This window comes from Bipolaris oryzae (assembly GCF_000523455.1).
Source record: "Bipolaris oryzae ATCC 44560 unplaced genomic scaffold scaffold_65, whole genome shotgun sequence".
NCBI lineage: Eukaryota > Fungi > Ascomycota > Dothideomycetes > Pleosporales > Pleosporaceae > Bipolaris > Bipolaris oryzae.
In genome coordinates this window covers 1-12751 of record NW_006911341.1, presented here as the reverse complement: position 1 = coordinate 12751, position 12751 = coordinate 1, and the positions used below count along the sequence as shown (strand labels likewise).

At 52.1% G+C, this 12751-nt stretch overlaps 6 protein-coding genes across 6 annotated transcripts; 3 read left to right on the top strand and 3 right to left on the bottom strand.

The window, feature by feature from the left end:
• Nucleotides 1-319: 319 nt before the first annotated feature.
• On the bottom strand, nt 320-2049 carry COCMIDRAFT_95352 (uncharacterized protein; the record flags this gene model as incomplete). Its single annotated transcript, XM_007689798.1, has 2 exons — nt 320-1953; nt 2007-2049. The coding sequence occupies 2 exons, from the start codon at nt 2047-2049 to the stop codon at nt 320-322; spliced, it is 1677 nt and encodes a 558-aa protein (XP_007687988.1).
• Nucleotides 2050-2766: 717 nt separating this feature from the next.
• COCMIDRAFT_5286 (uncharacterized protein) lies at nt 2767-4358 on the bottom strand (the record flags this gene model as incomplete). Its single annotated transcript, XM_007689769.1, has 4 exons — nt 2767-4044; nt 4103-4135; nt 4188-4261; nt 4307-4358. The coding sequence occupies 4 exons, from the start codon at nt 4356-4358 to the stop codon at nt 2767-2769; spliced, it is 1437 nt and encodes a 478-aa protein (XP_007687959.1).
• A 1529-nt stretch (nt 4359-5887) lies between these two features.
• On the top strand, nt 5888-7117 carry COCMIDRAFT_95302 (uncharacterized protein; the record flags this gene model as incomplete). The annotated part of the gene is made up of 1 exon (XM_007689797.1): nt 5888-7117. The coding sequence occupies one exon, from the start codon at nt 5888-5890 to the stop codon at nt 7115-7117; it is 1230 nt and encodes a 409-aa protein (XP_007687987.1).
• Nucleotides 7118-9126: 2009 nt separating this feature from the next.
• COCMIDRAFT_95382 (uncharacterized protein) lies at nt 9127-9543 on the bottom strand (the record flags this gene model as incomplete). The annotated part of the gene is made up of 1 exon (XM_007689796.1): nt 9127-9543. The coding sequence occupies one exon, from the start codon at nt 9541-9543 to the stop codon at nt 9127-9129; it is 417 nt and encodes a 138-aa protein (XP_007687986.1).
• Nucleotides 9544-9829: 286 nt separating this feature from the next.
• COCMIDRAFT_95356 (uncharacterized protein) lies at nt 9830-10027 on the top strand (the record flags this gene model as incomplete). The annotated part of the gene is made up of 1 exon (XM_007689795.1): nt 9830-10027. One exon carries the CDS (start codon nt 9830-9832, stop codon nt 10025-10027), a length of 198 nt encoding a protein of 65 aa, XP_007687985.1.
• Nucleotides 10028-11260: 1233 nt separating this feature from the next.
• On the top strand, nt 11261-12148 carry COCMIDRAFT_95331 (uncharacterized protein; the record flags this gene model as incomplete). The annotated part of the gene is made up of 2 exons (XM_007689794.1): nt 11261-11297; nt 11358-12148. 2 exons carry the CDS (start codon nt 11261-11263, stop codon nt 12146-12148), a joined length of 828 nt encoding a protein of 275 aa, XP_007687984.1.
• Between the last annotated feature and the right edge of the window lie 603 nt (nt 12149-12751).

The window sequence follows — 12751 nt, the reverse complement described above, 5'->3', positions numbered from 1 at the left end:
ATTCTTGAATGATTCCCTACTTGTCTCAAATCCGAGACTTTGTATATAAAGGTTTAGTGTGGTTGACTCCCATTCTGGTTTTTCATGTCTTGATCGTTTTGCTTTGCCGCAGCAATTGTTTTTGTGATTGGACTTGGTAAATTGTCAAATCCGAGCCACTACATTTACAAGAAGCTAATCCCCAAACATGCAGATACGCTTATCGCATATATAACACTTCATTTTCTTCGAGTATTCAAGCTTACGGTTGCAAACGTATATATTCAACGATATTGGGTATGTAATGCAAGCAGCAATTTCAAAACCAAACGTCTAGAAATCAATACCTTCCAGGCCCCAGCCCACCAGCCCACCAGCCCGAATCAACCCAAGACCTATTCTCCGCATGCGCCGTCTCCACAGCACGGAAAAGTTTCCTTCGGTCTAAATGCAAATCTTCATGACCATTTGTCAGCTCAGAAGGTGTTCGTTGACCTGTCCGTGGTCTCGATGGACTAGGACTAATTTCAGACGCGGCAGCTTCGGCATCAGAGTTGGAGACTGGCGATGCAGACCGGGGTGTTGATAAAGCTGGCGAGAGGGTGTTGTCAGAGGGGTGCATGCTTGGTATAGCTCCAAGGATGCGACCAGCTGCGAAAACACAACCACCGACTGCATGTCTAATCAGAGAGTCGCCTGTAAGGCTTCCAGTAATAAAAACATCTTTAGCCACTTCGAGAGAGGTTGCTTCAGCTTTTGCGCGAAGCGTACGACCCGAGATTAGTTTGTCCGACGATAGTTCGACCGGTACATTGTCAGGTGCACTAAGAACCTCAGATTGTAACTCTGGAGACAGAAAGTCGAGTGTACCACGCCTTCCTACAACATAGGCCAAGCCACCTACTTCACGCGTAACAGTGTCACCCGACGATAGCCTCAATTCTACCTTGGCCACATCTCCAGACCTGTACACACCAACAACTTCTGCGCCAGGTAGGCCTTCGTAAAGCGACCAGTCTCGCTGCTGGAAGGCACTTGATCTTCTCCTTGCGTAGGCGGGCCGCCCAGATTTGCTCTTTTTCGAAGGTGCGATTGCTGCAAGCTTCATCTGGCGATATACAGTGGCATACTCGGGGTAAGCAGTATGATGACACCCTCGGAGTGGAGACGGGCGCTTTTCAGGATTCCACTGGTAGACGTGTATGATCCTACGTCTTGGCGGCGCCGAAATGATGACGTCTGCAGCGGAAAATCCTGATCCAATAACAAGCAAGGGCGCTTCGGGCAGATTTAATAGTGAGATGGGTGAGAGCAGTGGCGGTGGTGGGATGTTGACTGTGAAGATGCCAGATGCTAGCACAAGATGCCTACACCGTATTCCGAGACTGCCGATTGAGAAGCCCTTGACGGTACGGTAAACGTTGTCGACCTTGAGCCCCGTAAGCACGCAGTCGGATATACCTACTGCATCTGGATAGGTCTTGAGGTAGTCAGCAACTTCAGTCCTCGATGGACGTACAAATTCCGCTTCGTCTGTCTTGCTGGTTCTAGCCAAATGGTCTGCATATGAATAACCTGGTAGGCTAAGCTGTTCGGCATAACTTAGCGTGCCTATGTCGGCGCTCGCAGAGGGCGAATCTTCGGCCCATTGTCCCCCTGCATGTGCAGTCTCTCCAATGGCAAGATGTGAGATGGCCTTGTCAGGCTCGTACCGCCATTCAATGCATGATTTGGGATTCAACTCAGTGTCAGCATTTGGGCGAATGAGGGTATCGAGAAGCGTATTGACGGGTAGCGCCTGGGTCGAGTAACGAAGTGAGGAGAGGAAATGCGCGTAGAGATCCGGGGTTAGGTGGAGAAGGTTAGGCGCGTTCTGGAGTTTTGCGTCGAGTATGGCGTCATGATGGCCGCCGACGTAGTAGGGAATGTGGCCATGCAGGATGTAGGAGAGGATGAGGGCAGATGGGCCATTGCCTGTATTTGTAATTAGTGTCTGGGTCGCATATGCTATTCACTCGGGCGCATACCGATGATCACCGTGTCGACGCATTTTGGGAACGAACGAGCCATGGACTGTTGTAGCAGTATGCCATGAGGAAGAAGGAGAGAGAGAGGAGGAGGAGATTCGAGTGAAGGGGACGGCAGGGCAGTTCGGTAGTGTATTATTATCTCTTCAACATGACGGCTGCTCTAAATCTTTTTGCGCTAGGCGCGGTCCTTGTCCCGCCGCAGTGGGGGTGTGTGTCGGGTCTTGCCTTCCAGATTGGAGGGGTTGTTTGCGAGGCTCCCCCGGCTCGTCGCCCTGCGCAAGCAGGATTGAGGCAAGTATATCGCATCTGGGCTGGTTAGGCAACGTGGGAGCGGCGCGGTGCGGATTACGTGATTGATGCATCACAGGAACGCGTGAGGTGCACGAGATGCTTAGGAATCCAACTACCATGGCGTCTAGCATTAGGTCACCGGCCTGCGCGCCCTGTAGGCTTGCAGCATGCAGCATGCGGGGCAGGACAAAGCAAGTGCACATCTAGAATATGTATCGAACCCGGATCAAAAACAAACAAACTATGGTATCTTTCCAAACAACTACGCTGCCAACTATGCAGTCAGATGAAGTTATCAAAATGTGCTCAGAATGGCAAAAAGAAGAATATGTACGCGCTGTGATTTCAAAGCAACGGACGTCTCCGGTCAGATCTGTGGGTACTCGGGCGGTACGCTAGTACCCCACATCAGTACGTCCGGACTTGGGCCGCTAACCAATCCATGGTCACATCCCTCACGGCACTGCTAGTATCTGTACGTTATTGTGTTACGCTCTGCAATCGGCGACCCGTCATGGGCTCGCTGTTGCGGCACGTTCCCCTCGGGTGTTCGTGGGCGCTCGGTCCGTGGTCGCCCATGTTCATCCTCTTCAGCAATCGGTGGCTGAGCACCGTGCATGGTTAGGTTGTTCGCAGAACTCTCTTGTCGGCCCAGGTAAGATGGAGTCGAGTGGTAGCCAGGGTGATACGAGTCGGGCGAGCCACCGTAATCACTTGTTCCTCTTGGGTTTGGGGGTGCGGGTGGAGATGTGTAGTGATCGGCAAACGGATTCTCCTCTGGCGCGCTCAGCTTTGGTTGTGAAGTCTCTTCGTTTCTGTAGCTACCAGAGGGAGAGGTGAGCGGCTGGGTGCTTGTCACGTTTGTAGGAGGTAGTGTGGGCGCGCTGGTCGGTGGCGGCGTGTATGACTGAGGAGGAGGAGGAGGAGGCACACCAGCTGGGGCATTGCCGTTTGGAACTGGGGGTGAGGGCGAGGCACCCATGAAGCGACGCGCCTGGAGCACTGCACGCTGGTGCTTGGAGGCAGCGAGGGAGAGTTGTTCGTTTGTTTCAATGAGTGTGAGCATGGTGTCGTCATCAGGGGGCGGATTGTCGCAGGCAATGTAGCCGTGTATGCTCCGTTGAGCGGTGGTGCAGCGTTCTGCAAACTCCTTGACCAGTTCGTTGCTTAGCAGCTCGTTGGCGGGGGTCGATTGCACGAATTGCAGGAGAAGCTTCGCAGATGTGCGCGCTTCTTCGATGCGACCTGCCAGCTCTGTGGGCGGGGGCAAAGTCTTTGAATTGGACTTGCTGCTTCCAGAGCTAAAGCCGCCCTGTATGTTCTGCGACCCGGACCATCCTGGCGCATTGAGCGTTCGGGGACTGAATTGTTTTGCGGCATTGGCCATGAGCCCCTTTTCTTTTTTATACATGGCGAAGAGCGTGTTTAGGTTGGAGTCGTAGGACTTTTCGCGCTCCATGGCATCCAGTGTCTCTTTTGTGATTTGCGCAACGCTGGGGTCCTGTCCATGGCGCAAGAGGTGCTTCACCGTATCGGCAAATGGCTTGTCAAGGTTCTTGGTAAAGGAGGGGCCCGGGTTGTCGGACAATATGCGGATGAGCATGATAGCGTTGTACTGAACATGAGGGCGGGTGTAGTTTTCTTTGGAGAGGAAGATGCGGATTTGTCTGGCGGCGGCGGATGCAGCAGCTGGGCTTGCGACGGCGGACTCGACAATGGTTGGCAGGTGGAGCACTTCTTCGCCCTATTCGTCGCGGCATGGTCAGTGGGGAGCGAGATAGCTATTTGCAGACAAGACATACCGAGTTAGCAGCGCCCGACTCGCAGAAGAGTCTCTGGTTGCTGTTAGCTTGGGTGGACAAGCGTTGGCGAGTCGAGGTGGCTTACCACGCCCCTGGCAGCATTTGCTTCTGGCGTATCGGCGTTAGGGTCTACATGGACGGAGTCCTGGGGCGGGGCCGCTGTGTGTGTTAACGCAGTACTCAGAGTGTCGTCGCGCGACTAACATGAGCGTTTGCGCATCAAGCTGCCCAAGTTGAGGCGCTTCTTGAGCTCCATGACGGCGGTATCCAGCAAGGGTTAATGTGGGGTGTCAAGGCGACGGCGGAATGATGTCAAGGCAAGGCGCGAACTAGCAGCGCAGAGTGACTGGGAGGCTGGAGGGCTGAGGGCCTAGGCAATATGTATGGGTGCAAGGAATACGGGGCCTATGGTGGTTCTGTGGGCAGTGAGAAAGAGATGATGGGGCCTCGAGCACGCGCGCTTTGCTCCGCGCGGGCGGATGTCCCTAGGTAAGATATGACTTGGCCCCGAGCCATGGCAACAGCGGCGCAGGCGGGTGAGGGTGGGCGACGTAAACGGCCGCGTATAACGTGTGGCAATGGGCCGTTGATGGCTGTGCAGCGTCCTCATCCACGTCTGACAGCCACCATGACCGCCTTACACCGTAGTAGTAATAGTAGTAGTACGCGTCCCAGAGGCGGAGGGTGTTGCCAAGCAATACCGCTCTTTGCGGACATGCACGCCCACGGTCCGACTGTCGGCTTCATTGGACCCTGTGGGGAGAGTAGGGCACTGTGGGATCGAGTACTATACACCTACAGTAAGCGCTTCGACTCGATATCCTTGACATGGATCACGCACGATACGATACATATTTCATACTCTGCCCAGCTTTGTTCCTGAACACGGGTGCACTCACACACACACACAAACAGCGGCAACGATGGCTGCAAGAAGAGTGGACCCTCAGGCACTACTCGAGACGGTATCGTGGCGGGCATATTGACATCCAGCGCTAGACGTATGTGTACACGTGTACTGCCAACTTGACCGAGTCCTCTGTTCTGCCCAGCATTTGCAGTGGCAGGCGGGAGTCTGCTGTAGCCACCTCTTTGGCCACGCATGAGTCAGCCAAGATGCAGTCCCGTGTGTCTATACTCTTGTATGTTTGTACTATGTACTCCTATACCCACCTACTACTACTTAGACCATCAGGCACACGGCTGAGTATGATATGTATGCTGCCTGCCGATCCGCCCCTCGACCATCTGTAGCCTGCACCTAACTGCGACTGCACCTGCGTCACTCGCCGCTCCATGACACACAGCCAGGCACCCAACCCTGCCAAAGGCCCCCGCTATCATTGGACAGCCATTACCTCATCCACGTCTGTAGCTCTCTTGACTCCCCGTAATCTGTGAATTCATCCTGTACTGTAATACTATGGTGCCTGGAGGAAGCACACATGCGCATGCTACCATACACCTATATAAGTATCTAGCACTACTCTACAGAGGCCATGGCAGCACAAAGCAGGGATCTGAGACGCGCTCCTCGGCAGGCGATCATGCCCCAGCGTATGCGGCGACTACGGCTTGGCTAGACGTCATTCCTCATGCACATTCGCTCCAGCTGCGAGACACCTGTTGACAACCACTCACAACCCTCTGGTCAAGTGCTAGCCCAAAGTATATGACCGCGACTATGGCCATTGCACCCCTTTGTCCCGTGCAACATCCTCTCCTCCTGACCTTTGAACCACCATAGCAATCCGCCGCCCTCGTACAACCCCACCACCCTACAAAATGGCGCCTGAGTCCGCTGCTGCAATGGCCGGCCGTGCCCGCATGCGCGCTGAAGAAACCGAACAAGAGCGAATCACCAGAGAAAAATCAAACTTCGCCGCCTTTGAAGCAGACATGCCTAAGCTCGCCAACCGTTTCAGCTTCTCCCTCAAGGACAACCTCTCCTCCTACCTTGGCCGCAAGAACCCCTTCTACTCCCCCGTCAATTCAAAAACCGACTATGTCTGGATCCTCGACAACACCGCCTACCAGAATCGGCTTGGAAGGTGGAAGGCCGAGTTTGTCGCCTGCTACTTCGTCAAGGACAGCGGCAAGGACCTCTCTCAGATAGTCGCTTGGGTCAGCGAAAAGATTGGCCTTGCAGACGATGAGCAAGCCAGACGGACCGTCGCAACCAGGCTCCAGCCCTTTGCCGACCAGATCCTTCCCGCCCACTCGGTCGAGATTGACCTCCTGGGTTTGACCGCCAGACTGGGCCCTAGTGGCCGCGATGGCATCAGTGTCGACGAGCTGGCCATTCCCGGCAACGACTACAAAGATGGCCAAGTTACCAGCTTCAAGGCCGTCGACGCCACTGCAACTCCATTCAACATTACCTTTGCAAAGTCCAAGGGCTGGGCAGTCCTCTCTGACATCGACGACACCATCAAGAAGACGCTCACACCCTCACCCACTGGTATCCTGACTACTACCTTCGCAGAGGAGCCAGAACCCATCAAGGGAATGCCCGAGCTCTACAAGCACATTGTCCAAAAGCTCGACAACCCACCCTTCTGGTATCTCTCTGCCTCACCCTACAATCTCTACCCCTTCCTCCGTAAATTCCGCGACCAGTACTACCCCAACGGCACCATGATCCTGCGCGATGCCAGCTGGATGAATCTCGCGGGTTTCCTCGCCAACCTAACCCAAGGCACTGAAGCCTACAAAGTCGATCGCATCGAAAAGGTCTACGGATGGTTCCCTAAGCGTAGATTCATCCTCATTGGCGACTCGACACAGACTGACCCGGAGTCGTACGGCGAGGCCTACCGCAAGTTTGGCAGCAAGTGGATTGGCGCTATTTACATTCGCAAGGTCACGGGCGTTGCGGAGATGGATGAGGGTGCCAAGAATAGCCCCGAGCGGTTTGAGAAGGCATTTAAGGGGGTTCCCAAGGATCTTTGGTATGTTTTTGAGGATCCGCAGGAGCTTTATGCCAAGATTGATGCGTTGCCAGCTATCAAGTGAGGGCTTGCAACGCGCTGTTTAGGGTTTTTGGGGAAGTCAACAAAGACGGGGTTGGAAGAGGAAGTCATGTTCATTCCAGTCTTCATTTCATATGATACCACTTTTCGAGTTGGGAGGTTTAATGCTCTGCTTTGGGGTAAAGAATGGCGTTGGGGGGGAAGTACTTCTTCTCCTTTTCTTTCCTTCTGTGATTATATACATTAGGTTACTACGATATTTCACTTTGCATGTATTCACTTAGCATTCACATTATTCACACATGTTTGAAATGATTTTTGTCTTCATAAAGTTTGGCGTCTTAGTCTCTTCAATATCATTTATCTGGCTATGTGACATGTCTGATGCATTGAATCGTCATCTCTCTGTGCCGTGTACCCTACCACTTTTCTATTCTTCTTCTTCTTCTTCTTCTTCTTCTTCTTCTTCTCCTTTTGTCTTTTACCCATGTAATATCACGAAGAATATTCAGATTTCACACTTTGGCATTGCCCCGATACTACTACGAGTAAAACATGACAGAAAACCACAGCTATAACCACGGCCCCGATTTACTAGCCATGTACACGCTACTATTACTCAGCATAGGGATATGCGGATATTTTTTCTTTCTCGGCACTGTTGCAGTCCGCTTGTGGGTTTACAGGGGGAGTCTAGGACCCAGGCCTGGGGCGTGTTGAGGGGAAGTGTTAATCAGCAAAAAAAAAAAGGGGGGGGGGGTTTATATATTAGTGAGTTGTATGGACAGTGTCGGTGTGACTAAGGAGAGTAAGGAGAAAGGAGGATCGAGCAATCACTGTTCTGCTCCCCATCACACAACACCAAGTTATAAGTCGTAAGGTATAGCAGATGTGAGGCGTAAAAGATTTATTTAAAACTAGATGCTATGTGTAAAATGAAAAAAAGAGCGGCCGTTACATTCATCAATCCACCACATTTTACCTTTTACCATTACCTTCGAAAAGCCCCTCCTCCCAGTTCATTACGGCGTAGAAAATCATTAGGAGAGAGATGTAGAGAAAAGAGAAGAGCAACACAAAACGACAAACCCCCCATTTACCAGTTTCCCCATGATTCGTCGACCAGAAATAAGCGCATGGCTTCCCCCCTTTTCTTTCCTTCCATATTTTCCTCCTCCTCCTTCACCTCCTTCCTTCCTCCTCGAAGCAGCGACGCTCAAGCTCGATGCATGTGCAACCCGCGAGCTGATAGACTCAAGCGGGATTGTCTAGACATCAGAGCGCGCATCTAGCTGCTTTTTCTTCCTCCTTTTCTCCCATTCCTTCCATGTCCACCGCGCATGCGCAAATAGACGGAGTCCTAGGGCTGAGCAATAGTTGAACCAATCCAGACTTTTTCTTTGGCACTTAGGAAATCGCACTCTTGATGAAAGAGTCAAAGTCCCATAGTACTCTTGTCTAGGATCTGCTACGAGTCCGTACCCAGATGGTATCCCACGCCTCCGCCCTGGCGAAAATCGCGAATCATGGGGTTGTGTTCTGATTGGGCAAAATTAAAGTTCTGAGTTGTTGAAAACTTGGATGTCGTGTAAAGTATGTGTAGCGCTTATTGCCAAACAGCGAAGCGAAGAGAGAAAAAAAATAAATAAGAGCCGGTCGACCCAAAAGGGGAGGACAAAGAATCCTTAGCTGCTTGATCCCTAAAGCGGATAGTGGTTAAAAGCAGTGGAGTCGTTGTTGTCGACGAAGAGGGGTGGTTAATTGGAAACAAGCATTAAGGGGGAGGGATGCATGCGGGTCGTGCCACGAGGGTCTAGACACATACACAAAAAAGAGACGACGTGTATGTATGCGTACAAGGCGTGGTAACAACGAGGTGGTGCTCTCACCGCCTCTACCACCCCCACCCCCTGCGACCAACCCATCAAAAAAAAGTGGGGTCGGGGAAGTGGCCATGGCCATGCGATGCACGAGAGTGGAGCAAAAAAGGTCGTGGAATGCAGGTTCAGACCTCCCCGGGGGCTTCTATGGTCGTGGTCCTTCTGTATTCGTTCAAGGGTCCTCGTAGTCGTAGAAGCCGTCGAAGAGATCCGTGACGACCTTGAGCATGGGTTCCATTAGACACCGCTCATCCTCCGGTAAGCCACCAAAGATGCGGAGTCGCTGCGTTTCTAGCTCCAACTCTTGCTCCTGCTCCCGTTGGATTCGCAGGCGCATCTGCCATGCTGTGTAGGTTTGCTGCCAGTGGTTTGCTGGCACGTTGGCAAGCGGGCAGCCAGAGGGCTGGAAGCAAGAGCTTGTTGGCGAGAGAGTTGAAGAGGCGGTGCTGACCGACTCGCTCCGGATGTGGATTGGCGTTGTATTAATGTTCAGGTTGTTGTTGGCATTAGGATTATTGTTGTTGTTGTTGTTGTTATTCCGGTTCCTGGGACGGCTTCTGGTTCGCTTTCTGTTGTGACGTTTGCCCATTTCTTCTCTTTTTTGAGTCTTTTGGTGGCGGTAGTAGTGTAGAATATGGTGAGTGTAGTAGTGTAGAATATGGTGAGTGTAGTAGATAATGCTGAGATTGTGTAGAGTAGAGTGGTTGTTGAAGTTGTAGTTGTAGTTGTAGTAGCAGTAAGGGGAGAGAGGGCGAAAAGCCGCAAAGGCGGCTAATAATCTCAGTAGAGACCGGCATAGAAGCAGGATGGCGTGCAAGACTTATATACACCGGCCATGATCACCTCATTCATGCAGGTACCCTACCCAGTCAGCCATGGCCGGGAGTAGTAGGCTGCAGGGTGACTCAGAGCCGCGCAGTGGTGTGACGGGGATCATGAAGATGCTACCAGCCAGCGAATGGCGGCCCGCTGTCACTGGCGGGCCACCGCGTCATTGGTCAGCTGCCGCAGCCGAAGATCGGGCTTTGCAGGAGTCATGCCTGGTCCTGGGCCTGCACAACTCAGCGCTGTAAGGCTCTTCACCTCCTTCTTGCCCAAACAACTCATCACCAATCTCCCCAATTCGGTATCCGTTTTTGCTTCTTCGCCTCAGGCCGCCGTGGCAAAAGGGCGAACGTCTCTGTCTGCCTGCCTAAGCCTCCGAGACACTGCCNCCCCCCCCCCCCCCCCCCCAAAAAAAAACCGGTTTCGCTGGCGGCTGCGCAGTCACATAATACACCCGCGAACTCATGACTGCGACAAAACACCACATGACAGGAATAGCATCTCTTCAACACCGCCATGTGCCTGGCCAGCCCTGGCCATGACCACCCCCCGGATAGAAGGCGGTAGAAAATCTCAACATCCGCGCTCTGGCCGCCATGGGGTCGACCCCCGACGGGTAGGCGGCCTGCGTGGGCTGCCACATCACGATGTCGACCGCCATGTCACGCTGCCGCCCATGTTAGAACACAGGAACCGTTCCAAGGATCTTGACACCCATTCTTCAACACAAACGTCCGGGGTGCTCACTTTTGTCCTGAGCCATCACTACGTCATGGATCCATTTTCCAAGTCATCCAGCCTTGCGCTCCTGACAGAGTGCACCTCATGCGCCAGAAAGAAAAAAAAAGTTAGTAGGTATCAGGTCGAAGCTACGCTGCCTAGTCGCTGCCCTTGTCGCTGCCAGCGAGTATCATGCAAATGGCACATCATGCTGGCCCGTTCGGTCCAATTGGGAGCGCGTCGGCCCGCCCAAGGCAATTGTAGATTCAGATACGCTCTCAGTCACGTGCTCATTGCAAGTATGCCCACCACGACTTACATATTTGTGAAGATGAAATCAACAATAGTCAACTTCAGGCATATTCCTAGCCTAAGTAGTCGCCCTGTTCATGTAAGGCTATGTCGGAATTCTCTGCATGTGTTTTTGCCGACATGCCGTCTGACCTACGGCTCTCCATAGACACCCCGATCCCAACACAGCACTAGCTGAACAAATGTCCACCACTCGAAACAATCAAAGGTTCCAGAAACGCGTAATCTCAGTCTTGATTCGCTTCCACTTATGTCACTTTTGTCTGTTTCGGGTCTGCTGCGACGGTTTGGGCGGACTTGGCCTGCATCGCCGATAGTTGCTTGCACCATCAGCCCAGCTGTAAGCGTTGGGGTGGGTGAACAATAAGTAGCCCATGTTTCCTTCTATCGGCCGCGTAAGACTATTTGGTCATATTCATGCTACTCAATTCAACGTGGCGCCTCCCATCATGACTTCCTCAACAAGAACCGTTCTACTTGGCTTAGGTAGGTGCAATAGGTAGATCGATCTTCAATCCCTGGACTGATTTTTGATACCAGCAATAGCCACCACCATCGTGTCCGCCCAGTTCGGACCTGGTCCTGGCGATAGATGGAGCCCTGGATCGAGTGATGAATGGAGCTCTGGGTCCTATGGAGGCGGGGGTGATGACGCCAACAGCGACTACGCCACACAATACGGCAGTGATGGTGCAAATGGCGGCTTCACAAACACGGATTCAGAATCGCGCCGCAAAATGATCACAGCACATGGTGTCCTCGCCGCCCTCGCCTTCGTCCTCTTCTTCCCCCTCGGCTCGATCCTCATCCGCCTAGGTACTTTCCGTGGTCTCTGGATCGTACATGGCTTGTTCCAGCTCTTCGCCTACACCGTCTACCTCGCTGCCTTTGGCATCGGTGTGTGGATGATCAACGATATGCCTGTGAGCCTATTGGACAACTACCACCCCATCATTGGCATCATCGTCTTCGTCATGCTCTTCTTCCAGCCCATTCTTGGCTTCATCCACCACCTCCAGTACAAGAAGTATACTTGCCGGACGGTATGGTCCCATTGCCATCTTTGGCTAGGACGCATCCTCATTACGCTTGGCATGATCAATGGCGGTCTTGGCCTCTTGCTTGCCTCTGGTGCGCCCGCATTCACTGGTATTGCTGCTAGCCGTGGCCAGATGATTGCGTATGGCGTTGCTGCGAGCATCATGTGGGTGCTGTGGGTTGTCTCGGCTATCTACGGGGAGAGGAGGAGTGCATTGTCGAGAAAAGCGGCGCTGAATAAGGAAGTGGGAATTCCAGAGCAGCTTAGACATATTCCTCACAAGGGAGCTTACGCCTGAGTTGATTGAGATACTCAGTTGTGCTGTCTTTTTTTGACTAAGACGGCAAAAGATATCACGTTGATATCTGGATTTTTATGATTACGACACCCCACGTATACATGCCTCGTAGCTTTGCATGCAATAACGATTTCTTTGGTTGATTTCCTATGAAAACCTTCATGATACCTTGCTAATGTATATCCCTTCGTAACGGAACAACCGCCGTAACGGACAAAATTACAGGTACTTTAACTTTGCAGCAACATCACAGCTTGCAACTATCGTAAAACTTATATTAGCCTACTAAGATATATACTAGGGTTAATTCTAAGTTAATAAATTTCTACTAATATAAAAATTATAATCGTATAGATACCTTCTCTTTAAGATATACGAAGACACCTGCTTTATCTTAATAATGCGCCCTACGAGTTATACGACTACTACTATTAATTCTATCTATTGTATTATATCTATCGCTTCTGTATATATCTAGGTATTTAATACGATCGTCTAGGCCTGCTCGCTAGCGGTAGGGGCTGGTTAGTGGACGGATTCGTGCGTGATCGCCACACGGCCTGGTACCTCTGTATCTCATGCACCAACCAGCAGTGCTGACAT